The 27,114-nt window shown below is 43.9% G+C and overlaps 1 protein-coding gene across 2 annotated transcripts; it reads right to left on the reverse strand.

The window, feature by feature from the left end:
* Positions 1-1,270: 1,270 nt before the first annotated feature.
* On the reverse strand, positions 1,271-17,200 carry LOC149330984 (venom metalloproteinase BumaMPs1-like). Of its 2 annotated transcripts, none has more exons than XM_089561698.1 (14): positions 16,964-17,200; positions 16,253-16,419; positions 15,378-15,470; positions 15,076-15,199; positions 14,089-14,136; positions 13,152-13,306; positions 12,305-12,376; positions 10,571-10,695; positions 10,366-10,415; positions 9,553-9,661; positions 8,158-8,289; positions 6,009-6,159; positions 3,310-3,420; positions 1,271-1,382 (listed from the first exon to the last, which is right to left on the reverse strand). In XM_089561698.1, the coding sequence occupies exons 1-14, from the start codon at positions 17,010-17,012 to the stop codon at positions 1,335-1,337; spliced, it is 1,434 nt and encodes a 477-aa protein (XP_089417824.1). In that variant the 5' UTR covers positions 17,013-17,200; the 3' UTR covers positions 1,271-1,334. The 2 variants fall into 2 exon arrangements, with proteins under 2 accessions (XP_089417824.1, XP_089417823.1); XM_089561697.1 differs by having other exon boundaries at positions 16,253-16,422.
* Between the last annotated feature and the right edge of the window lie 9,914 nt (positions 17,201-27,114).

Genomic DNA, 27,114 nt, shown 5'->3' on the forward strand with positions numbered 1-27,114 from the left:
TTGTTCTTACTCAACCAGTTCTTTTGGCTGAAGAGTGTTTCTAGAAAATAGGTGCGTTTTCCAGGAGCTTTCGTGAATACTGTGCATTTAGAAAGCTATTAAGTTAACAGAGTGGCATCTGCGGGCCAGCCAGCAGCGCACGAATAACGTTGAGAAAAATCTTTAAGGCCAACGTTGTCGGCATAGCTAAATACTACGGTGGAAATCACAGCTCACTTTCTGGTGTTACCTCAACAGTTGAGCATAATCAGGTAGAGTTATAGGAAGTCCAGGAGCATCTGCCTACATTATTACCGCGCTCTTGAAAAAGTGTTCAGTTAGTTGCAAAGGCTAATGGTCGGAAGGAGAGCAGCGTGTCATTATCTCTAGCGCCTGTCACCATATCTATCTGGCAAGTGGATAGTGTTCTAAGGAATTTCAAGAAATTCCAAGCTCGAAATATTTTTTTACCTTTTTGAAATACTGCAAATTTGAGTACCGCCATTACTGGCAGTTGATTTCAACTTTTGTTTCCAGCATTTTCTCTGTGGCCACGCGTACTTTAGTTCTCCTAAATATGGGAGCAAAATACCGCATTTTCTGTTTCGTTAACGGCAAATTGCCTCATTTTATTTCATATCCAGGTTTTATAAACTTTGTCAGATAGGATTGTTTATTGATATAGCCAAATAATGTATGATATTTGGGACCTTGGAACGTCACCAGATGCCGAACAAAGTACAAAAAACAGATCTTAAGGTATTCATTACCGATAATTTTAAATAAGACCTTTATGGAGACAGGCAATGACATATCCACAATTTCATCAAATGAATCGTGCGCCATGTTTGTTTGTTAATCTACTTTGTCGTCTTTTTATCACTTGCTTTTTTTATTTGCTCTCCGACGTGATGTAGCACAGCCTACATATGTGTCTATATGAGCACCGCCTTCCTCGCACGCTGCTGTGCTGCTTTGTGTGCAAAGTGGTCAGGGATCCTCAACCTAGTCTTACAGCTGTTTACCTGGCCTCCTCGCAAAATTATGTTCTGCGAAATAAATTTCAGGCCAATTCAATTCGAAATCAATCTAGTGAATGATGCACCTTTTTTCGATATCCATGTCCAAGTGGAATTCGCATCATGTCGACTTGGCGCCACGTTTATTCGCGTTTTTTTCTTAAATAACAAAGCGCTACAACAACAGTGTCACCACGATAACGATTAGACATTAGCAGCAGGTGTTTCACTACAGCTGCTGGAACGCAGAGGAGGAGTAAGCTGCCTTAATGCTTGTGAGATTAACATCTGAGCTTCGGTTTATTATCACAGTTTGAAAAAAAAAATGCAGTAACACTACTCTCCGGGCCACGCATGATTCCCACAGACTCCTCTTCTGCATGTCTGAAAGAAACAAAAACAGTTCCTTTTTTCAGGCGAGTACCAATCATTTTCGCCAGTGCACAAATGTATAAAAACATTAGCATATTGCCGTCTTCACTCACACATTTGAGGGCACCGGAAAATGCTCGTAGTTGAGTATTTATTGGATGACATGTCTCTATTGGAAACAAATTGCTTTCCTCACGTAGATAACTGGCATAGGTAGTTCTACAGTTCCGAATATTTGAGCTAGTAGGCCGGAGCAAAGAGTACACCCCGTGTCTTTTTTGGGGTACGCAGAAGTAGAAAGGATGCATTTATATATTTAATCTTGCTTTTTTCAAAAATAGGTCTCATGCATTGTGCGGGAATATGCAGTGATAACTTCATCTGCACTGTTTTTACTGTTATTATTTGCTTAGTATTTTCTGTCAAACTCCTTCACCGTTACTCTCTTAGATGTTACTTTATTAGACGACATTCTTGCGAACAAAAACATGAAAACGTTAGGAGCGAAGCCTGAAGCCACAAGACAGTGCTTCGAGAAGAGGACGTAATGGTGTGTATTAGATATTAGGGCTTTTCGAAAAGTGGCAGACCATGTTTCATTTTCCAAAAAGCTGCTGTTCAGCCTACAACAGACTTCGTCGTCTGGAAGCATCTTGCTGTACGTGCGCAATCCACCACTCTTTTTTTTCTCAACGCCATCGTCCCCGCGTTTCCGCCGATAAATTGCGCTCAGTATTCACACAGCATTAAGCGCCCCGTTACAACTTGATGGGCCTGCTAGTTTATGACACCTTGAGCACACTTTTTCGCAAAACCATGACTTCAGAAAAACTTTTCGCACCTGCTGTGATTAAAATGTTTTTCCGTGGGACTTCTGGCTAATCGAAAGCTGAAGTCTAATTGAAATTGAAAGCTAATTGAAAGCTGAACATAGATTGCACGCTGCAGAAGAGCTAGCAGGCGGCGTGACGTGATAATGTGCCTCAGAAGACGGGTAAAACGATTCACAGTACGAGTTCTGGTCTGGAAATGACCACTACTTATAAGGATAGTCATGCATTATAATCCGGAACCACAAACTGAATCGAAGAAGCAAATGTCTCACCCTTTCTTAAAGGATTTCATATCGCGGGAAAGGCCCCATATTTCCGTATGCCAATGAAGTTGTTGATCACGTTTCATTTATTTTATGTATTTTATATGTTATTAACACTCATACGTTGCAAACTTGAGTTCACATGTGTCCCGTACGGTCCTTCCAACGCTAGCCTCATCATGCTCGGATCAGTCCAGAACAGCGCTGCCAGATTCATTTAGTCCGGCTGTTCAGTCACACTACGGCTTCAGCACTAAAATCTCGCCTCCATCTTCCTGCACTCGCCGGTCGTCACAAACTCACTCGTGTTTTCATGTATCATAAATCTTATCTCTCTTTCAACCACGAAGCTCCCACTATCGCATACTGCCATCGGACTTCGCGTAATAATATTTATTCTGCCTCAACTAATCTTCCTCGTGTAGCTATTCTCGTCGTCACTGCCAAGTTCAGATTTCATGTGGCGTTCGCACTACATCATCTGAAGTCCGTTACACTTTGTGGCACATGTAAGGGCACCTTTATTTATCTAGTCGTTTTATTAGTCCCACCATAATATTATCCCATACAGCAAGAGCAATGTTTGTATTTTAGTGAGGAACAAATATGAGCGGGCTTCTTTTCATGACATATGCGACCACAACGATATCTTCTACACACCAACATCAACTAGCCATTACTAAATTTTAGCGCATAAGGACGCCATATGACAAAATAGGTGAAGAAAGCTTCTCTTTTTGCGCAACCGAGGCAACTAGTCAGTGTTTTTTTTTCGCCTTACCGCCAAAAGCTGACAAGTAGTGATACATGCAACAACCGCTTGGAAGCAATACAGATATTTACCTTTTGGCCGCTACATGACATACCCTCGAGTATGTCAACTTCTATGCACCATATCTGATAGTTCCTCTGAAAGCAGCACCTCATTTTACACTTGCTGGCTAAATCCCAGGACTGAAATAGTAAGAGGAGCGATTCAGTAAATGGAGATACAATGTGTTACCACTTCATCTCAACACATCAACCTCATAGAGTCGCCGCACACTCCTTTGTCATGCTGTAATTTCTTTTCATCAGTAATGGGGCGCAAAACAAATATGGTGGGAAAAGTAAGAAATCAAAAGAAAAAAACAACACACAAAATATGATTCTGTCTGTTTACGGTGGCTCTTCACGAGTCCTAAACTCGATCTGGCTGATGTGAGACCTCTAAAAGTAAAACGAGACATTAGAAACAATGGGTGTGACACTACGAAGTCCACGCCATCTATGATCACAGTGGCTGTCGCTAGGGAACTCTTTGCACGTCACGTTGGCAATATACTTCGCAAAAAGCGCGACAGCAGAGAAATCCAACTGTATGAAATGTTCGTTTGCGAGAAAATTACAAAAAGCTGCAATAGCAATTTTTGTTTGAGGCTCTCCTAGGGATCATTCCTTAATGCGACTAGTGCGCCAATATATGAATAACAGGTTGGAGGGGAGGACATTGATATCTCCTTGAAAGTGCAACCAGACTATCTACAGAAGTCTATTGTGCCAATGCAGCGATAATAGAAAAACGTTGCCTCAGAAGGCTTGAAAACAATTGATTATATGATGCCCATCAAAAGTACAGTTAGTTTAAGGTAGTTTCAAGCTATCGTGTGCCAGGTGTAAAAGTTCACTACCCCACGTTCTCTAATATCAAATTACATCCCTGCGCAGATCTGTTCAGTGCTACCGAAAGACATTTTGAAGCCCTTGGAGGCGTGTACTGAACGCGCGTCCTACGCCATCACGACGAATGCTGCCAAGCTCGTGTTAGCTCTCCTAGTCCCCTCCCTAGGGCTCCGTATATTAAATACGCTGCGAACTACCTTATTCCCTTCTCTCTCAGGCCGCCGCGGTGGCTCAGTGGTTAAGGTGCTCGGCTGCTGACCCAAAAGACGCGGATTCGATCCCGGCCGCGGCGGCTGGAATTTCTTTTGAGCATAAATTCTAGAGGCCCGCGTACTGTGCGATGTCAGTGCACGTTAAAGAACCCCAGGTGGTCGAAATTTCCGGAGCCCTCCACTACGGCGTCTCTCATAGCCTTAGTCGCTTTGGGACGTTAAACCCCAATAAACTAAACTAAACCTTCTCTCTCACAACGCCATACCCTCTACTAGTCCGCCCCGAAAATAGTTAACGGTGCTACGTCAACGGTGGCCACCACAGAAGAGTTGCAGGGAAAACTCTCGCTGTAAAATTGAGGGCACTTAATAGATAGCAACAATAATGATTGTACTGTTACGAAGAAGAAGAGGGCAGTGGCGCGGGACGGAGCGCTCGCGCTGGGCCCACAGCCATTAAATTATATTATCATCTGTCATCATGTCGTCCTTTTTCTAGGCTTGCCGCCTCGTAACATTTGGTGTGAGGTGCGGGTTCCTCATCGTCATCCTGGTCCCTGGAGCATCGCTACCTTCTGCTCGCCTTCGTCGTTGGCCGAGGGGACCTGGACTCCGCCGCCGGCTCAACCCGAGCCCGACCAGACCAGAACCGACCAGCCGCTTTTTCCCGCCCCGTCCCCAGCCCCGACCACACGACACGACGACCAGGACCAGACGCAGCATGACCCGACGACGACCCGAATCAAGACGGCACCCCCGCCCAAGCTGTCCGACGAGTCCTTAATCCCTGACCTTCGGCTGTGGCGACCGACTACTGGACCTGAAGCTCCAGGGACAACCGTTGACCAGATCATCTCGTTCATCTTGGTGGCAAGCCATTCCTCTTCTTCTACCCTTTGTGATTATGGTCATCGTCACCTCATCAATGAGAAATTAAGCAATCGATCGGGACGATCGCTCGGAGGAGCCGGGTCATGTTACGAAGAAGAGGGCAGTGGCGCGGGACGGAGCGCTCGCGCTAGGCCCACAGCCATTAAATCATATTATCATCTGTCATCATGCCGTCCTTTTTCTAGGCTTGCCACCTCGTAACAATACCAATAATAATGCTCATTTTCGGATGTTCCGGTTAAACAGTAAAGTAATGGCAATTAATCGCGATTATTCGCACCCAATATCACACCCTACGGGAGCATACTGGTTTCAAGCTGTCGATACGAAACTTATTTTATCATCGGTCTAATGGAGTCCACTTCAAGGCAGTATTGTTTAGCAGTGCCATCTTTTATTCCGTTTTTCTGGGAGCATCAACGAGTCCATGTTTGGAAATTTTCTGGCCTCCTATCCCTCATTGAGGTCCCTACCACTTGGCATTATGCTTATTTTTCCTTCATGCGCACTCTGCCTCTTCTGCCGATGATTTTATTCCGCTTAAAATGACCAGCGCTGCTGCCGAAATGCACTGTTTCGGTACATGCAGCAAGAACATTAAATACCTATATATTCAACAGCCGAAGGTGCTCTAGTTTTGTGCCTTAAATTTACATCTACTTCTTTCTTTGATGAAAGATCTAGCATTCAGTTTACACTGCGGTACGTTTTCTGGCACGTTCATAAATGTGTAAATTAAATGAAGAACGTCAAAGTGCTTGGCTTCGCACAGCTCACCTTTCGATAGGTTACCACACTGTTCCTTCCGTACTCTCTGAGCATCTTCCGGCAATAAGACACTTCAGCTAATTTTTGACCCGGGAATTTTCTGTGGTGAGTCATATAGTTCGTCTTCGATGTTTCGCGCAAACAAACGTCAGAAGCCGCCCTGAAATAGGTAACACAGTGCGAAGGTCGACACGAGCTAGAATGGCTGGGTTCATTGTACTTATGAAAAGGTGGTCAGGACTGAACTAATTACGTCTCGTTTCAAGAAAAGCGCTGGGTTTTGAAATCTCTCGAGAACGGTGCTTTGCTGGCACGAGTACGCCTAATATTATTAGTGTCTGCTTATCTCTATTAATGTATTAATGTAGCCGATGTAGTCTACATAACGCAGCATGAAAAAAGAAATGCCAAAGGTTGTGTCAATTTCTGCGCTTCCCTCGTCTTTCGATCTGTGCGCTCGCGATCGCCTATTTATTCACCGTATGCTTCGTCTGTTTTGCTTTGTGCTGCCCCGCTAAATCTGAGATGAACCACAGGAAACACCAGCTGTTCTTCCCATGTGTATACTATGCAGCATTACTGAGTGATGATCATATCGGTGCTAATATTCCGGCCACTTGTCGAGAAGCGCAAAACAAATCTTGCGTGAAAGTAACCGCCACTAAGCTGGAGAACTGAAATTGGGAGCTGCGCTCAGTTGATATGCGAAGCAGGAAGAAAAAATTGTGCGCGCAAAATTTGTTCGTAATACACTGAATTCTGCCCTGTGGTGTTCTTCGTAATCAAATACAGCCTCAGTGCTGGTATCACACACATCGCTTTGATTTTTTTTTTCGTCCAATACTAGACCATGCTCTTATATCCTTTCAGATGGCAGTGCTCTGATGAATATAAGAGTTATATTAGGTCATTACTATGTTTATGTTGCCATTTGCCGTGTTACCTGACGACGTACTTTCCGGTCGCTTCACGATAAGTTTTACATGGCGCCTTTGCCGTATTAAATAGGCCCAAGCGAAAAATAGTTGTGGTGATGGCAAATGGTTGGACATTTATTTTGAGCATAAATATGCACGCACTGCAGGGATCTCAATGCAATGGCATTCTGCGTTCACCCAAGCATTCTTTATCTTTGCGTATGAGATCGTTTACCTGTTTTATTGAACCCACTTCAGGTGCACATTGCTCGAGGTACCTGCGCAGGCGTGTGGCGCCACCGTTCTCGTGGTGGCAGAGGCAGATACTAGTTCGTTCACAGCCGACTGCTCTAAAGCATACTTCATACAGAGATGTATACAGTATGTTTCAGCAGCTGACTCGCCGGCTTTTGATATCCACCATGAACCTTGCTTTCCTGCCGACGTTTACCGTAGTCGATATCCTATACAGTTCCACCAAGCTTGATCCCTTCGGTCACTGCACCGGGCCTGCAGATGGGTTAAGGTTAATGACCTCTGGACGAAGTATTAGAACATTTCAGAGATGGTACCGTGTCTAGAACTGCACCACAGTCCCTTTTTCTTCTCGCCCATCATGTCGGTCACACACGGCGCCATGTTCTCATTCCTTCGACTTGGCGTGGATTCCCTCTGCTGCACCCGTCTCGCAGGATATCTGCCGGCAGTTTGCCGGCTGACACCGACATTCCGAAATGCTAAAAAGTTTTGTGTTTTGTTTTGTTTTGTCTCTTGTTCTGTAAAAAGTTAAGCTCGTTGTACCATCATAATTTTAGCTAAAAAGGCATCGCCCAAACTACTGGCACGCCGGTATTTTCCAGCTGCCGCCAGCCTTTCCTGCTAAACAGTAACGTACACATGGGGACGGTATGCTATAACTCTCTATTATTTTATTGAAGAATTACGGGCCTGCAACTCTTGCGCACTGTCTTTCTCGCCTATGCTCTTTCCCTCAAGCTGGTTGTTACTGGTATTGTTATTGCAAGCTTCAACACACAGTGGGATAAATATTTTTTTTTGTTTAGTTCAGAGAAGATAGCCTGCAGGCGATTTCATTTAGAAGGCCCTTGAAGCTGTTCAGCTTGGACTCTTATTAGCGGCCTTTCGACCTTCCAGTACTTTTACACTGCGGCTATCATTTTTTTTATGCGCTGCTTTTTGGAGTACAATGCACAAAAAAACTATTCTATGGTGAAACTTACAGGACAGTCTTCCTTATTTGTTCCCGGCTGCACACAGAAAGTTTGTACTTGTTGGTGCCTCCGTCCACGTAGCTCATGAGATATCCGGCAGACCACGGGCATCTATGGCTTTCGTCGTGCTCCGCACCTAGGCTGCATGATGGAGCGCCATTAGTTGGCGTCTATTCGTGCGAGATTATCGCTCACTTCGGAAACACAAAGTAAAACTTAGACTAGTTGAACCTGCAAGCCATGACAACATAACATTTGATGGTGTACTTAACGGGTTACGTCATGAGGCCGTTGTTGTTGTTGTTGCCACTGAGAGAAGGATGAAAAGGAAAGTGCACGGGCCTGCCGACTGGCTCCAGCCGAGCCACGTACCACCACTGCCACGTGCAGATAGAAGAGAGTTGAAAGATATGAGGAAAAAGAAAAAGAGAGAAAATACGCGCGTCGCAACAACCGCGTCCTCCGAAGCGCACGCTGGCTGAAAAAACAGAAGCGGCCGTAGCTCGTCAAGTAAATACTACCGCCCTTTGCTTCGCGTATCCAGCAAATTCCTCCGGAACAACATCAAAAGTTGCTCCTGGTCTAGAGATGTACCACACTTTTAAAAGTGACAATAAGGCAGCACAAAAAGCCCTAGTATTGTTTAGTTTTGCTTGTTTAAAAGAAAAGGTCATATTTTTTTTTATCTCACTTAAAAAATAAATACTCTTATAAAATTTAGACTATATGCCAGTGCGCTCAATGACACGGATTTAAGAGAATAGTTGTGAAGGCTATCTTCTGGCCTGACGCGGAGACCCGACGGCCTAGCTGTATAGCTCGCTCTGATAAAGCTTCAGTTTTTAGTGCTATTTCGCGGGCATTGCTTTATATCACGAGCAAAGCATTTCCGAGGCGACCACCCGTCTCTACACGCAAAAAAGCGCTTCGACACGGCAACAATGAAAAGCGCTTCAAATCTCCCATTCCGCCAGCCAGCGGAGCCAGCACCGACCATGTGACACGACATCACGAAGCATCCCATTAGCTAATACGATAGCTGTCACTCTACGACACCGTCAAGCCAACGCAAGGCCTATGCACAGGTAGCCGCAATATGATGCGTAACAGTCAGCCTCCATACAAGAGCTAATTCGAGCCGTTATTCTCCCTCCCAAAGCTTTAAATTTCTTAGCATTTTTGTATGCTCCAAGAAAACTACTTAGAAAAAAATAAAATTTGCACTTGTAACTCATATCTTCAGTATTTCGGATTGGTTGAATTCTTATGACATGTTTCCTTTCATACTGGAGCTGCCCGAGAATTGGCTTACGTGCGATTAGAACGACACTCTCTACCGTCGCGGAAAGGACAGGAATCGCGCCGTCGCCCGACGCAAATTGCAGAATACGAAGCGACCCTTACATATGTGCCAGCTCATGGGCCATCGGATAGACTCCGCTGTACGAGCCAGCGATGTCTTCCCCTTCGGCGGCTGCCAGCTTCGTACACAATCTGCCCAGAAACGCAAGACCTGGAAAAAAAAAACTTGCTGTATATCTTCTAAGTTGGACGAAACAGACGCATAGCCGTAAACAGCCTAACTTGTGGGACAGCGTAGAAATGGGCACCACCATGCATTGGGTTAACACCTAATTCACTTTCGTCGAATCGTAAGAAGTTAATTTGAGAAGGATTGCTTGATTGACTTTAATTTAAATCCATCGACTGGCTCAATCATGTAAAAAATTCAACTCCAATAAATCCATAAATGTTGTGTTTATGTGCACGAAAACCGTCACCCAGAATTTCGCGAACAAAAAAAATGCATGTTTTCTTGTACTGATATTTTTCTACTAAGTCGCATGATACGTAGTTGTTGAGTGCAGCACTTTCACATGCACTGTTATGTACAATGCTGCAGAAAACGTTGTCCTGTCGAACGTTCTTCTCAGGCTGAGCTCCATTTCTAGTAGTTGTTTACTGACCACCTTCGCGATCTTTCTTCACGGCATGATCTTTTGTGCGCAATATTTCCAAGCTTTCGATAGGGATATAGGGAAATGATTTAACCGCACTGTCACGGCCAAAATTACTGCTCACGATTAACTGTTGCTATGATAAAATGTACAATTGCAGTTCGTTTGTTGTGTGAAAGTTAAGCAGTGCTTAATTTGTGATGCCGTGCCCCAGCTACACGAGTTTTTGCGCGTATCGGGCGACGCGACAGTCTCTTACCTGCTACGCCTTTCTCAAGCACTCCGCTCTCAATGCTCGATAAGTCCCGGCTGCAAGAAAATTCAAAGGAGAAAATGGTCTGAGTTCCTGGAAGGAGTACTATACCGCAGTAGGCACGGGGGGCGTATGCAGTAACGTGCACGGTGATGGCCTAAAAATTGGAAGCTTTGCCATGAAGGAACAGTTAATGTGCCGCGGTACTTACTTGGTTATTAGGTACAAAGCGTCAGGGTTGCCCGGAATTTTCCCTTGTTTGTAATACTGCACCAGACGCTCAAGAGTCTGAGCCGCCTCAAGGGTACCTTGAACTACGTACGCAAAAGCGTCATCCTGGGGGAAAGCAGCACAATCAGGGAATATCTTCGCATTACGGTACAAGACAGTAGATAACTCGGAATATGTTTAATGAATTGTGCAAGGTTTAAGGCACAGATTGGAACTATTGTTGCAAAAAGTAAAAACCCATATCATTAATTGCTTGCTGTTCAGTGCATTAAAACATCAAGAATATTACGTAAAGAGCGCACTGTATTTATGAGCTCTCCTAATAAATCATAGCTGATGCAGGAAGGCACTTGGAAGTTTTGTGTTTCTGTGCATTTGTTATTGTCAGCTCAACTCTTGTCTTCAGATGAAATCATGACCGACACCGACGAGTATTATAGCGAAAATACGACCGTAAAGCACCAGACACTTGGTGGACGCTATATGCGTGTGGTGATCTCTTTGAAGCAGCCAATAGTTCTCTTTGAGTATAAAGGCATCGATGGCACAGCAAAATTTCTCTGCCGTCCACGTGGTGGAAGGCGCATTAAATGGGCGTTGGTAATCTAATATTTTCACTTCGCGTCACTAATGTCTGGGTGAATAAATGTGCGCTTTTTAACAACCTAACCTCTTTTGCTATGTACAGCGTAGATTCTAAGATATTGCCACGGCGCCTTGTAGCTGACGATGACGCCTAGATCACGGTGCCGTCTGCTGCACTCAGCACTAGACTCAGCCGCCAAAAATGGGGTGGTAAAACAGATAGAGGCACCAGGCCTCTTTACTCCGTATTGACCGCAAAACTCTCTACTGGGACAGTACTCCTCGCATATTGAAAACTTCACTCGGTGGAAAGAATGGAAACAACATTCTTCAGCAGAAAAGGAAAAATACTGCTGAGTGGACTGCCCCCCTTATTCGTGCGTGAGGCTGATTGACCTATGCTCAATGAATTTAGGCAATGCTGACTGCTGACCAATGTCTCTTAAATTGCTTGAAGCCGCACTAGACTGAAAACCTTGGATGTCAGACCTGTAAATGAAGAGTGCGTTTATTTTTGTATAATTTTTAGTGTAACTTAACCTGCTCAGACTGACGAACTCGAACTAATGAAAATACTTGTTCCTAAGACCCGCATACAGACATGCATGCCGACACGCATGCAGACGTGGCGCTGTGATCACAGTTATGTGGTATATATTTTATACCTGGTCTGTAAGCAGGGGTCCTAGCATAATGTCAATGTTTATCAAAGATGTACAGAGGGCAAAACACATGTTTAGAACGACCGAACTGTGCGTTCCGCAGCTCCCAAAACCACTGCGACCAGGAATGCAAAAAATGACGATGAAATACTACAAGTTTAACCGCACATGCTTCCATCCAGACCATTTTAAGCCAAATGTTGTCGCTCGATATCGCACAATCTGCGCGAAACACCCAGAACGTGTTCTACGCAGGAGTTTTGTCCTCTGTACATTAGCTGAGTCAATGTGCTCTGCCCGGAAAGCACAAGCATTTCCGCTAAATCGAAAGGAATTTTTTTTTCAGGTTGACAGTGTAGAAGCTGTCCTGTGGGATCCTCGTTATACCATAAACGCACGATATGCTAGTCAGTTAAGCTTTATTTTGCCTCTCACTCCCCTCTTTGATTTCGTGCGGAGAGACTTACCGTGTTCCGTGTTATTCCGACGAGTTTGAAGGTAATATTAGGCCGTGTCATGTCCAAGTACCTTAAATTGACCTGAAATAAAGATGATTCCATTTTTTATTACACAGTATGAGAAACACTTAATTATAATTATATGTCTTTCCTTTCGTCCCTGTCAAAAGTCCTTCTGGTCTGCATGCTTGAAATGGCATACCAACTCGCCCAAGCATCAGTTCTAACGTTAATCATAAGTTCATAAACTTTCCAATCCCATTCAATATGAGCAAATCTTGTTCGTTTTCATCGAAAAGGGACGGCTCTGAAAAACAAGCAGGTAATTTTGGTTCCCTTCCTGCGATCATAAATTGCGTCGCAAACATAAGTGACATCCTTGGCACCCATGAGTTCGGTATCAGTGAATCATTAAGGCAGTTTACCTCTGCCAGCTCTTTCACAAAGACAAATGCTTTGATCAATGCGGTGATGCCCTAAAAATAGGAAGAATCTTGCCTTCCTATCTCAGTTCGGGAAGCGGCTTGGTTTGTTTCTTAATGCGTTTTTTTTTTTTGTAAAGAATGCTCTAAGATTATTGCCAGGGTTTAGGAACAATGGCGGTAAACTCATGGAACAAAAAAAAAAGTTCGTTTTCTTTAACACACGGCAGCAGTTTTCGAATTTTCTTTCCCCCGGACTGATGCTTAGGTTGTAACAAAAAAAAAACAAGATTACAGGAGTCTATCATTGTAGTTTTACGACTAATAGCATTGAAGCGTGAGTACAGTTTTCAGCAAAGTGTCGCCTGGGGATTCGGTGCTTTGCTTCCGGTACTTCTGTGGAGGTAAAACACAAACGAAGGAAACGAGCTTACCGCATTGGTCATGACTGCCAAGTAAGCAATCAATTCTGCATTCGTTGGGAAGTGTTTGTGGTGCTCCTTGTCGGAGACAACGTGAAGCTCCACCACGAATTTCCCAACGTGTGTTCTAGGCTTTGGAGTGGTGGTGGGTCTCGGAAAGAAGTTTGCTGAAAAATATTACACGCGAATGTCTTTTAAGGTCTTTCACACTCGTAATTATTGTGTTAATGCGTCTTTAAATTGATTACCCGGGGTAAAAAAGGGAGAATTAAGCAAACTAGAAGCAGAAGTCAATTGGATTGTACACCTACAGCACTGAAGATGCGGCTAGATCGGAACAATTTTCTAAAAAAAAAGAAAGCACGCTTTCTAATCAAAAATAAATAAAGGCTTCTTTATTCCTGGAAGCGTTCATGCAGGCTGTAGAAACATGGATATTACTGCAAACTTACTCCTGCATACCCTGAATTAAAGCTTTTACATAGGCTTGACTCGTACCTGTCGACATATTATCTATTTTATAACTTGTGGAAGGAAGCCACGCAGTTGTACTCGTTTCACAAGAAAGTGTTAAAGAGTCATGAAAAAGGTTTCTCTGACCTGATGTTTCTATAACACATGATAGCAAAATACTACGGCAGTAGACGCAAACGCCGTATTACACACATTGCATTTTTTTTATTTACAGTACGCTAAAGGCCCTGATTGAGCGCATTACAAAAGGGGATTAGCGCACGCCCAGTGAATGGGTACATGCGCAGTAAAAAAAAAAGCTCAAAATCGCACAAGCTGTTAAAAAAAAAAAATAAGAAGTATGCTGGAACAGGAAGATTTCAGCAGAAATAAAGAATGCAATAAAGAAAACTGCAGGATAATTTATCACCCATAACCCTCTGTGTCACACAGCCTAGGCCAGCAATTGTATTTATTGCAATTGTATAATACTCACGCCAATAAGGGAATTGGTCTCTCCAGTAGGAGCTTTTTAACCGTGGCTCTGCAAAGCAAGTATACACGTGTCTGTTACGAACAAAAGTATATCCTAATACACGTTGACGCTACCCCTTCAGAAAATAGCTCTTGGGGCCAATTAAAAAAACATTAAGCACGTCGATATTTATTGGTTAGAAAGCCGGGGCTTATCCACCACTTTTGCTTCTATTAGTGACATAAGCGGTTCCCCTCTTTACTTCAAGAAGTATGAATGCGAATAATTATTCCTAAACTATGTCGCTCTAATAGAAGCCCTCTAAGCCTGTATGACCTATCATCCTATTCAGTGCTGTGAGGCAGCTCTCTGAATAGGCAATACGTGTGATTTCTATATTTCTTAGGAATACTCTAATATATAGCCACAATGAGGCGCCAGCTGGAGATTTTTTGAACTTACCTAACGGAGGCGCCGAACTCAGAAAGAGCGTTATCGCAATCGTCCTAATACAAATGCACAGTACCAGACAAACGAGTTTTCTCTGCAACACAGAGGCTATTTTCACGTATTTTGTTGCCACGAAATTAAAGCGTAAAACTCTCGTGCTTGTGATCCCTCTTATTTTTTCAATGTTGCATGTTCAGTCAACCGAAAGTAACATTTCAGGTTTGGCTGCTTTTTGTGATATAATGTGTCTGCATTCAGCAAGATGCCTCAAAAACTATTACATCACTGCTTTGAGCAACACTGCGCCATAAAAACTTTTACTGCTTTCTACGGGAAAAAATTACCATGCACTGCAAAAACATTCAATTTCTTCAGCATCCTGCTTTGAATACTCAATGGTTCAATTTTCCCTAAAAAGAATGCATTGTTTGCATATTAGGAGCATATCTGCCTCTTGTGTTTGCCCCCGCGACAAGGGTAGTCTCTCTGTTATACAACTCCTACTTCTTAAGTAATGAGCACGTATGAGCGATGAAGAAGCTTGTGAGAGTTACGTACCCATTTTCACGATATCGTCTTTGATCTCTTTAACTTCGTAAACACTGTGAAGAATTTGCCCTTGCAATGAACGCTCGGCCTGGGGCAGCGGCTTGATTCTCAGCCTGCTGTTGATGACGCCTTCCTGAAAAGGCATTGAGAAATTTCTCATTTTCGCAAATTGAGAAGTACTTCCGGATATATTGAAGAATTCCTTTACAAGCTTCCTTAATACCTTTAACGAGTGCTAGTTTGTTTTTGCTTTTTTATATTACAACATTGAATTCAATTTAAACCAACGAAGAGTATGCAATGAAACTTACGACTTGCAAGGCTCCATCCTTTTGCCGCACCATGAGGGAAGACCGGTGATGTGAGTCGTGGTACAAATTATCTTGAATGGCAGACGTGTCGACCTGAAAATATACCTCGTATCTGGCTCACAGTGTCTAGTAACCAGATAATTTTTTATAACATAAAAAATATTTTCGACCTATTCCTGTTAAAGAAGTATAGTTGCCTGAAATATTTTGTGCTATTCACCAGGCAATAAATAAACTAATATTACTGAATGGGGTGAAAATATTAACAATTTTAAGCTATGGATTCACGATGTAGTAATGGAAACTACAGTCGTAAATTGAAAGAAAATTGTTTTCCCGCTGCGTGTTGCCACTCTAAATTCTGATGATGAATAAGCTCGAGCTTTTTTTGGAGGGGTAGGGGTCAAGAGGTCAAATCATTTTTCCAGCTAGATTGTCCGTTCCGCGATATAAGTGCGCAAAAAAAACTTCAATCTGCCAGAGAAGGGATTTTTAAGACTACTATGACACTTTTCACTGCAAGAGAAGAGAATGCGTGCAACAAAAATAATGACCAGGTCGTAATACTGTTGTACCAATCAATCCAAATTAGCCCCGCCGCGTTGGCTCAGTGGTTACGGCACTCGGCTGCTGGCCCGAAAGACGGGGGTTCGATCCCGGCCGCGGCGGTTGAATTTCGATGAAGGCGAAATTCTAGAGGCCGATGTACTGTGCGATGTCAGTGCACGTTAATGAACTCCGGGTGGTCGACATTTCCAGAGCCCTTCACTACGGCGTCCCTCACAGCCTGAGTCGCTTTGGGATTTTAAACCCCATTAAACCAAACCAATCCAAAATAACCATTTCTATGCACAAAAAGATATTTTACCACTTACTGCGTCCGCTTGATTCCCATTTTCACTGCTTGTCATAACGAGGAGCTTGTCGGCCAATACAGAGCTCCTTTCGAGATTTAGAGTAATCTCGTCCGTTAACCGAATGACCAGATTTCCTGTGGTTGTTCGCTCTTGCACAATCGTTGGGTACACTGAGAGCTCTTGCTCTGCTGGAAAAATTGGACACAAAGGACCCAGAAGTCAGTCAGACACTTGCCTCACAGATAGCTTTCGGAAGCACAGCTATAAGTTTGTTCTGTCTAGCTGAATACCATTCCATGACCTCGAACAGACTGCACCATAGATACGATGAAGAAAAGGGAAAGGTGAAAAGAAGTTATCAGAAAGTTGTCTGTCCTCATAACTGCCTGTCGGCGTTGTCTTTGGTATGTGCCCATAGAAAATTTTTTAGACACTCTATAGACTGTCCATAGACTTTCGTGGGTAGGTCTACAGCGCCTCTATAGAAAATCATAGAGAAGTTCATAGGCAATACAAATGCTATAGATTTATGGCCATACACTTTTAGTAGACTTCTAGGGTCAGTATACTATGAATAGACAAAAATAAATATTTATAAGAAGGCAATAGAGCCTCTAAATAGTCTATAGACTGTCTATAGACCAGTTTTACAAGAGCGCAATCCTGTAGCAAGCAGGGAACAATGAAATCTTTCTAGTACGGGATAAGCCATGCATGATTTGCACTTACCTGCACAGTAGCAGAGCGCTAAGCACAGGGATAAGACTGGAAGAATCATTTTTTCCTTGTCCACACTAGTCACGAAGGCTAAGGCAATGGCGGTGTTTTACTGGGGTCACTTTCCGTGTCTAGAATATATACACTGCGAACGTCGAAAACAGTACTGCTTTTGCGTTTCCTCGTGCAAAGTGTGACGTCATGGCGGATAAAAGTTCATCCACAAGCGTTGAGCGCCGGGTGACGCTGTGCACCGTGGTTGTTTTGAAGTGTGCTCAAGAAACAAATGGCAAAAGGCACCGCCGAGGTGATCGCCACGCACTTTCATCTCTACGGTGTGTGAAATGTCTCGGCGAACCAAACGGTCATCCTTCAGTCAACTCGTTCGCTGACCGGTGGGTGACAAGACAATACCCTGTTTTTCGGTTAGCTGTGCTATATCATGAACACGTTATCAGCGGCGATTTCTCACCTGTTCATAATTTTGGTGTTTTTGGAAATACAGTGTACTGCCGGATTTTAATTTGCGGGTCAGGAGATGTCTACAGCGGTGACAATTGTCGTCATAGTGACGTACCACGTGTCTCTGGCTGCGTAAAAGGCGTTTCTTGCGAGGTACATTCCATAATGCCTGCGTAGTTTGATGTTTACACTACTCGCTGTATGACGAAAAGCTGCCTTTCTAAGTTTTTGCAGGACTTTATGCTCACTTTTCATTAGGTGGGGATGTTTAAGGTGTAGGATACACATACCGCCTCTATGTTACCATTCAGCTTAAACAAACTGTTTTGAGTCACATGAGCCGCAATCCATGTTCTGCATAAAAGCATCAAAGCAATGGAAAGTTTCAGCCATTGTGTTTAGTTTATAGCCGGAAATTTGTACGTTTGATTCCGTTCTTAATTGCAACTTGATTTCAACCGATAGCACGAAAGGTACCCCATACTTATCTGCCGTGGTGGTAGATTCGTACAGCCGTTTTATTGCTAAGGTCCAGGTCACGGGCCGAATCCTGGCAAAGCAGCTGCATACTGTTGGGACAAATGCAAAATGCGCCTGAAGGCTGTCCGCTGTGTGCACTGTAATTAACAAAGCATGGCCCTAATTAGTCCATAGCCCATCCATAACGCCATTTCTCCTGGCTAACGTGTAATTTTCGGGATGCTAAATCCCACGATACTATGCGAGCTGTTCCTTTTACTGCGAAAATCTGTTATTTGGACTTAAGTTCCTTTGAGCTTCGTTCATGCGTGGGAAACCTGCCAGCTGCAAAAAAGCCCGAGCGCTCCTCACGCCCCCGTGACCACTTCGTCTACTTTGAAGCTCGAAGTGGAGGTTCAGTGGGGCTAGGCTTAGAAGCTGTAGCGAATGTAGCGAAGCTTCAGGTGTAGCGAATCGCCGCCAATCTCCTTTACAGCAGTGAAACCAGCCCGGATGACGTGCGGCTGCGCTTAGGCTCGCTGTTCTCCGGTCCTACAGAGGCAAGCAACAGTTGGCAAACACATGCAAAACTAATGTCGTCGTCGTCATCATCATCATCATCCTCAGCCTGACTGCGCTCACTGCAAGGCAAAGGCCTCTCCCATGTCTCTCCTATAAACCCTGTCATTTTCCAGTTGCGGCCACCGTATCCCCGCAGATTTCTTAATCTCATCGCCCACCTAACTTTCTGCCGCCCACCTGCTACGCTTGCCTTCTCTTGGTATCCACTCCGTTACCCTTAAGAACCAGCGGTTATCTTCTCTGATGGTAGTTTAGAAGAACTTCTTGTTGGGCAAGTTGGTGCATTGCTTGAAGGAACCGAGTTGCGCTATAAAAAAGACAGCCACAGGAAAAGCGAAAAGACAGACAGAGCGCAATAGGGGAATGAGAGAGGGGGTACAGCTCTGTCTGTCTCTTCGCTTTTCCTGTGGCTGTCTTTTTTATAGCGCAACTCGGTTCCTTCAATCTTCTCTGATGTAGGTGCAGCTAATATTTCTTTCATCTCAGTTAGATTGAAGTGACCTGATAAGCTTGTTGTGATGGTATGATGTGAAACGACCCCCAAAAATCCCAGAAAGGAATACTACACGCGCGAAGCACTTCGTTTGGTTCACTAGTCTGCCGTCTGCGTACGACGTATTTTTGCGCGTCGTTCCCATCGTTCTATAATATGCGGCTTGCGCGGACTGCCCTACCCCGTTCCTACCATCCCTCTACCGTTCCCCTCACCTCTTGCCCCTCTCTACCGGAAGGAGAGGAGAGGGACGCCGTGCGGAGAATGACTCAGCAAATAGCAAAATGACTAAGAGAATGACTCGTACAACAGGCGGCCTGCGCGCAAAATATACAACCTCCCTAAGGAGGCTGTGTATTGTGCAACAGGGAAGCTTGCGGGAGCTACTCCTTATAGCATTCCTCGGGAAGAGCAACCTGTGTCTCACAGCCCGTACCAGTGGCTGCGTTTGAAACATCCACCTGCCAGTGCAGGGGCCCATCACTTAACCGCTGCGCTGGTAGCTGTAAGAGGACTCGCCGCTATCTGTGAACGTGACACGCGTTTTGTCAAGTTGCGCAGTCAAAATATGAAAAGAATCAGAATTCGAATATATTGAAGAGTGAAAGACAATCAATGCAGTATTGGAATAGGATCAGAACTGCAATTGACTGCTGAGTGAAAGAAAGAAGCATGCTATCGCATTTTTTATGAATCAATGCAATTGATCGCCCCTAATTTTTTAACAATGATACTTCTTGCTATGAAACTGATGTATGTACGAAAACAGTTTACATAGAAACAAGGAACCAACACCGAAACTGTCGTTACCCCCCAAACACATTTTATTAGGACGATATTCCTGCTTAAAGTCCACTTACGACAACAGCGACTTTTCACGGAGTTCGCTGCTATTGTCGATATATTTTCTCTCCTTGCCACCATTTTGGATATGTTCTGTATTTGAAAAAGCACATTAATTACCAGCCAGTAATTTTGTCTGGCCCATAATATTATGCGCTCAAAAGTGATGCCAGGGCTGGGCTGCAAAGTGTACGACCCAAAATTAAACTCCTGCTGCTATTTCGCTCTGCATGAGCGAGTACAACCGCGATGCGTGCACATCAAGCTGAATGAAAGGTTGATATGAGATAACGCATTCCACCTAGAATGTCTGGTCGCAGCTCGCAGCTACAGCTGTTAACACATCGATGTGATTGAGCGATGTTTCTACGCTTTGTGCTAATTTTTGCACAAAACCTTAGTAAGTTTTGTAGCTTCGTCAGCCTTCAATATCTAACTCCTGATCCTCTTTCCTATTACATGAAAATAAAACAGCTCGTACCGTACACAGGCGCTTATTTCTCCTCCATCAGTTCGAACACCTGGCTGATGCAACTTTCAAGAATTATCACAGAAAATAATCTACGAGTAAGGCCTCTCTCCGGTACATTCGACTACAGTTGTATCTATTTTCTATTTCTAGCATTTCTTCGTAAGCTATAGCCGTTGCCATGTGGAGCCGGTTTCGCGAGCACAAATCACATACACGCATACAGGGAAGGCCCCGGAAGTGAAACATTGTTAGCGGCGTTGCCGGTACACTTGAGGTTGAAGTAATTCAGAGAATACCGTATACTTTATTTTTTAAAGGAAAGGATATCTAAATATCAGCCAGCCTCCTTGTCAGGCTCCATTTCTTGCTTTGTTAAGCCAGTGGGCCGGATCTTCTCAATCACCCACACTGTGCCCTTTAAGAGATATTTTAGCACTCTGTGACGACTCCAGCCATTTTTTTGGTAAACAAACTGACAAGGTCAGGATCATCTGCGCAGAGTCATTGTTCATTCTGGGCAGCTGATAGAGCGTCAGCTGAAAATGTTATCGTCTCAACAGCTGCGAAGAAAAGTACAATAGTCCCTGTCACCGGACAAATGTGGTTTCCTCCTTTTATTGAAATCGCAGGGTACAGACAAAAAAAAATGACAGCCATCTCTTTTTCGAGCTAAAGGACACGCTGGAGCAAAAGCTTGGGTAAAAATAACACACTCATGCGTCACTACAGAATGATGTATTGAAACTACATTGAGTCGACATCTAAAACCTGCAGCACCATTTCAAGCTTAGAACTCCGAACTTGCATAAACGTATCTGCACTGTACAACGCCACCGAAGTGCACATAAATAGCACTGAAATCTGATAGCATTATCGAGGTTTTCCCTAACATGTCATTTCGCCTCCAAGACTGGAAACATGTCGGTGTGTTAATGCCCGCACTTGTCTCGCAACAGCCTGTAGCATTTCAGCATGAGGTGTGGAACATGGGCACATTCCATTTGAATTGCGAGTAAATTACTAATTACTCAGTAAATTTGTTCTTAATTTTGAAATACCGAGCGCTGCTTCTTGGATCATCCTGATTCAGTTCTTTGCACAAATACACTATTTAAATAACGAACTTTCAAAATCTGATGAAATTATTAGTGCTCAAGCACTACTCCGGACGTTCATAAATTATGAAAATCGTCTAGCTCATTTGTTTATTTGTTTATACGAATTTTCAAAGCGCCACAAATTGCATTACAGTTCGGGAGAATAGCCCAAAATACATCTGAAAACAGGCAACAAAGTGGTGTACAGACAATGCATCGCGAGAGATTATAACTACAGGCCATGAACAAGGGGTTTACGAAGATAATGCGAATAAATCGTTTGAAAAAACTGACTCTACCTAGTCAAGCAGTCTATTCCAATATTTTACACATCTTGGGAAAAAAGAATATTTGTGCATGTCAGTTCTACATGCAATTTCCTTTACTTTTAATTTATCAGCACGCCATGGACGTTGTTCACGGCGTGCATAAATATGCAGTTGCATGACCATCACGTTGTGCATAAACATGCAAGTCATGGTTTATGCCGTTCTTAGAATGATAATGACAGTGAACAAAATTTAATCTCAAAGAATATGTCCGCTTTTCTAGTGACTGCCATCCCAGAGTTTTTGCGCATGAAACGGCAAAATTCCTGCTATGATCATTAAAGGCAAATCAAGCACTAAGACTTTGTACCCTCTCTAGTTTATCTATATGTCTTTTACACATATAGATATGTGTAAAAGGTCCCATACTCAGCAAGCTTATTCCAGAGCGTACGTTAGAGTCGCGTGATGGTGCCTAGCGCGCGTGCTCCGTCCCGTGGCACTGCCCTCTCATCGTCATATTCTACGCAGCACTAACCCGATGGTTCTACCCCAGTAAAATCGTCTTCTGCGTGTCCGCTAAAACAAATACAGAAAATTGAATGAGTCATTATGTGCGTGTGTGTCTGAGATCAGTAAAAACAGTGTTTACCAAAAATACTCCGTGCTTTCGCATTGAATCGGATGTGGTAAATAGCCTTTGCAATTTCTTCCATTTCTGGTGACGTCCATGCGACAATTTTTTTTCCAGTTTTACTCAACTGTTCCTCACTCATTTCATGAATTTTCATTAGAGTGTCCAACGTTACACTGGCTTTTTTTTCAAGCTTCGCTTAATAATTTGGAAGTCGTTCATTTTGCCTTACCAACAGCGTTACCAGATAAAGAAATTATTCTGCATTACAGAATAGTATGACGATGATAATCTTAGTGGACTAATTAGTTTTATGCGAGATTACCGAAAATACAAGCACAAGGCCGATCCTATTATAGCTCAGAAATAATCCCTACCCGAACTACTTACTTAGGTAGGTGACTTTCAAGCCTATGTTATTTATCAAATCCCTCTGTTGCCCGGCATAGTGTATACTGTACAAGCGAGGAGTTGCTGTATTAGCACAAGGTTCACGTAGCAGAATGTGTCACTCAATATTTCACCCTTTTCTCATTCGTCTCAACGTCGTTTATGTTCCTACATATTTGTTGAAACCTTTTTTCTCGATACTACCAAGCATCAATTGTCTCGGGAAATTCTTGAACTGCATCGTATTTTGTAAAACAGCGAAAGCATGTCATTCTGTCATCCATACCTTGTGCGTCTAAGAAATTTATTGAGGCAGTTTGCAAATGACTGGCTGGTCGAGTGCACATGTCTTCTTTTCGTGTTTCAGTTGTTTTGCCATTTTGTCTGTCGTATGATGGCTATGCATTCTCCTGTTTTTTCAGTAAGGATTGAGTACAGCTTAGGCGCTGTTGTCGTCTTTCTGTTCTTAGTTCCGTTATTTCGAGCTGTTTTTGGCCACTACAAAACTCGCGTAGTTTCGTATTTAACGCATAACATTCTCAGATGAAGCTTTCAAGATGGCGAATGCCTTCCATTCACAAATACGCCTGCAACCTGCGCAGGATCACCATGTAATGATGTTAGTATGCGAACTCTTCAGCGACAGCGTCTTCAGCCTCGCCGTAGCGCCAACATCCTGTCGAAACTGAGTTGAAACCCTATACAGACTAAGCTACACAATATCACCAGAGAATGTGAATAAAGTAACTGCTTGAAGGCTGCAGAACATGCTTATTACAGCAGACACGCAGAACATCATGTCTCAAGAGTAGCGACACGCCGATTGTAGCTCTCGTCCTGAAGGTGTGCAATGATGGAGCTATGACAATTGCTACACATCGCTAGAGTTGTCATAAGGCCATTTTGTCACAGTGATCGCGGAGGTATTCGCGGCCGAACGAACTAGTTGTGCGTCTTATTTTTGTAGAATTCTTAAGCAAGCAAGGCACGCAGCTTGCCTTCCTTTGTACTATTTTTTTATGATTTTGTTTTCTGCGTTTTCTACTGAAGCTCGATTTCGGCATTCCGAAAAAAAAATTTCTTTACAAACTTCTATGCCTTCCCCCCAGAGTGGTGCGTCATCGCTTCAAAACACAGAAAATTATATGTCAAAAACAGTCGAGAGAAGCTGTCGCAAAATGTGTGACAGCAACAGGAGCATGACGGAATGGTGCCGATGAGGAATTTCGTGCCCATTCAAGGTTTTCCGATAAGTATTCTTACTTTTGCAGCATCTATAAAGAATAGCGGGAAACAAACATAATGCCGGTGCATGTAAAAAGAAGAAAGCGTGGAAACGAACGAGGATAGCGAAATCTAAAGGCGTTTTTTATGATTCCCCGCCCTTTTTCCAGCTCTCCAGTTTTTCATTTCCATCACCATGAACTACTCAACCACTGAAAGAGCTTTGCTCAAACAAACTGCGCTCTTATCTAAGCGAATTTACCAGCAGTAGCTCTCTTTCTTCACTTCACAGTCCTTTAATGTTCAGTAAGCTTGTCCTATTCTAGCACGTAGCGTGAATGAAGACACGACCTCAGCTACGATGCCAGTCCTGAGCATTACGAAGTGGAAGCAGAAAATACTACTGCGTGTTTACACCGCAGTTCCCTGAGTTACTGAGAAGAGAATGTCATCGGCGAATTGCAGATTACTAAGGTAATCTTCATTAACTTTTATCTCCAGCTCTACACAGTCCATGAAAGAAATAGCGCAGGTAGATTGCTTTCTTCTTGCCACAAAGCGAAGAAAGGAGGGGAGCATCAAGGTGCTTTCCAAGTTTTCGACCAAAGGACAAGAGTGACTAAGACGAGTCCTCTTGTCGAAGCGTTGGTTAATCCCCATGAGGCTTCCCCTTCCGTTGCTCACTTCGTGTTGTCTTCACAGTCCAGATCTCCTAGCACCTCCGGTGAACAAACGGTCAATGGCACTGCAGCTGTTGGTCTCCTTCCCTGTCACGTCAACTTCCTTTACCTGAATTTATTATTTGCTGTATGGAGGGCTGCGGTGGCTATGCAGACCCTACAGATATTTTCCAGATTTATTACAAATGCCTCTACTATTCACCAGTTTCGTAATATCTTCATGGTTAAGGAGCTCTCGACTGAGCCAAATGCGTTCTCACAATCTATTAAGGCTATATATAACGGCCATTTATATTCTGCGCATTTCTTTGTTGCCTGATTGATGGTGTGAATATGGTCTACTGTCGAGTAGGCTATGCGAAAGACAGTCTGGTCCTTAGGTTGATTGAAATCTAATGTGATTGAGTTCTATTAGCAGTCACCTTTTGTAAATTTTTTGTAGGCAGTATACAGTGGGTCTGCCGTGGTGGCTCAGCGGTTAGGGTGCTCGGCTGCTGACCCGAAAGACGCGGGTTTGATCCCGGCCACGGCGGTCAGAATTTCGATGGAGGCGAAATTCTAGAGGCCCGTGTTCTGTGCGATGTCAGTACACGTTAAAGAACCCCAGGTGGTCGAAGTTTCCGGAGCCCTCCACTACGGCGTCTCTCATCGCCTGAGTCGCTTTGGGACGTTAAACCCCATAAACGAAGCCAAACCAGTATATAGTGAGCTGATTGGTCTCTAATTTTTAAAGCACTCGATGTCAACTTTGCTAAGGATTAACCCTTTGTGAGTTCATATAAGGTTTCCGAGTTAAAAAGAGAAACACATTGGTTTTTTCAGCTCCTGAAGGCTTTAAAAACAATACTAAACAAATTTGAGGATTATAACATGGATGGTTTATTAGAAAAAAGTGGGACGTATATGTCCCATTGGCACATTCTGAGGCTCTAGGAAGTGGGACAACATTGTCCCGTTGTCTCATGAAGGCACCAACCTGAGTTCACTTATGTACCTATTTAGAGTGAAAAGCACCAAAACGCCGCCGCGGTGGCTCAGTGGCTATGGTGCTCGGCTGCTGACCCGAAAGACGCGGGTTCGATCCCGGCCGCGGCGGCTGGAATTTCTTTGGAGGAGAAATTCTAGAGGCCCGTGAACTGTGCGATGTCAGTGCACGTTAAAGAACCCCAGGTGGTCGAAATTTCCGGAGCCCTTCACTACGGCGTCTCTCATAGCCTCAGTCGCTTTGGGACGTTAAACCCCATAAACTAACTAACTAACAAAAGCACCAAAACAAGTGGCACACAGGGGCACCTTGCACACACCACACACAAACTTTGTACGGACCTCATTTCCTGGGGTGGAGCACCATCTGCACCTTCGCCTTGTGGGCACTTTTTCTGGATTGTGGCCGCTCCCTGCGAATCGGATTTTCTCCGAGACTCCAACCATTTTCTGGCTGTTCTTTCGGCCCTCCTTGTTATTCCGGAATGGTCCAGTGCTAGTGTAGTGCCTGAACGTTTGTCCATTTATGAGTTGCCGTCCTAGAACAAGCCGGAACCACAAGTATGCTATGTCATATCTGGCGCTGTGCTGTATAAACGCGTCGACGACAGAAGCATCAAAGAGAAAATAAAACAACCTATACCAGGACTTCTTGGAGCGCCTATCAGAAGTGTAGGCATTTCTCTTCTGATCAAATTTGTCCACGGCCCCCATTGATATGTTGTAGTCTGCCAGTGCTTTTGGGCAGATGACAGCCACAGAAGAGCCATTGGCAAGCTTCCGTGATACTTCCACAGTTTCATTTGGGTTGTGGAAATTCGACAAAAGGTGGACATCTTTGGTGTCGTGCCACTGATAGGCTGTGACCGGGCCTTTGGAGCGCCACAGGTATTCTCCCTTCTTTAGCTTGTTGTTTCGTTTGAATTCCTCGGGCAAGTCCTTTCTGTTGGTGCGAACAGTGCCTGCGGCTAGGATGCCCCTCTCCGCGAGAGTTTCCATGAGTCCAGTGCACGTAAAATAGTTATCAAAAAATAGCCGCGTTCCAGGCTGTATGTTCTCTGACAGAGAAAGCACGACATGTTCCCCAAGGCTTTGGTTGGCGGGTCTTTGTGCATTCTTGCTTTCATACACTTGAAATTGGAGCAAATATCCTGTCTTTGAGTCTGCCCGGCACCAGATTTTATAACCTCCTTATGGGCTTCATTGGAAGGTACTGTTTCATACTTGATCTTCCTTTGAAAGCCACCATGCTCTCGTCAACTGCCTGCAAGATGACGGCGAGTATTCTTCGTGAAATTTCTTGTTAAGTTTATCAATGAGGGGACGCAGTTTTGCAAGCCTGTCATACCCATCTTCGCCTCTCTTCTTTTCTGTGCTTGGATCGTTTACACGAAGGGAGTTCATGATGTACTGGAAGCGCTTGAAAGACATCACTTTGGCGATTTCTTCGGAATTGAAGAGGGAATCGCGGCTCCAGTAATGATAAAAGTGATGACGTGGTGACACGCTCATGAGAAGCAGCAATCCGAAGTAAGCGCGCAGCTCATCTCTTGTGAGCACCGCCCACTTTTTTG

The sequence above is a fragment of the Amblyomma mixtum genome, chromosome 9 (assembly GCF_055824585.1).
Source record: "Amblyomma mixtum isolate Tamu chromosome 9, ASM5582458v1, whole genome shotgun sequence".
Classification (NCBI taxonomy): Eukaryota; Metazoa; Arthropoda; class Arachnida; order Ixodida; family Ixodidae; genus Amblyomma; species Amblyomma mixtum.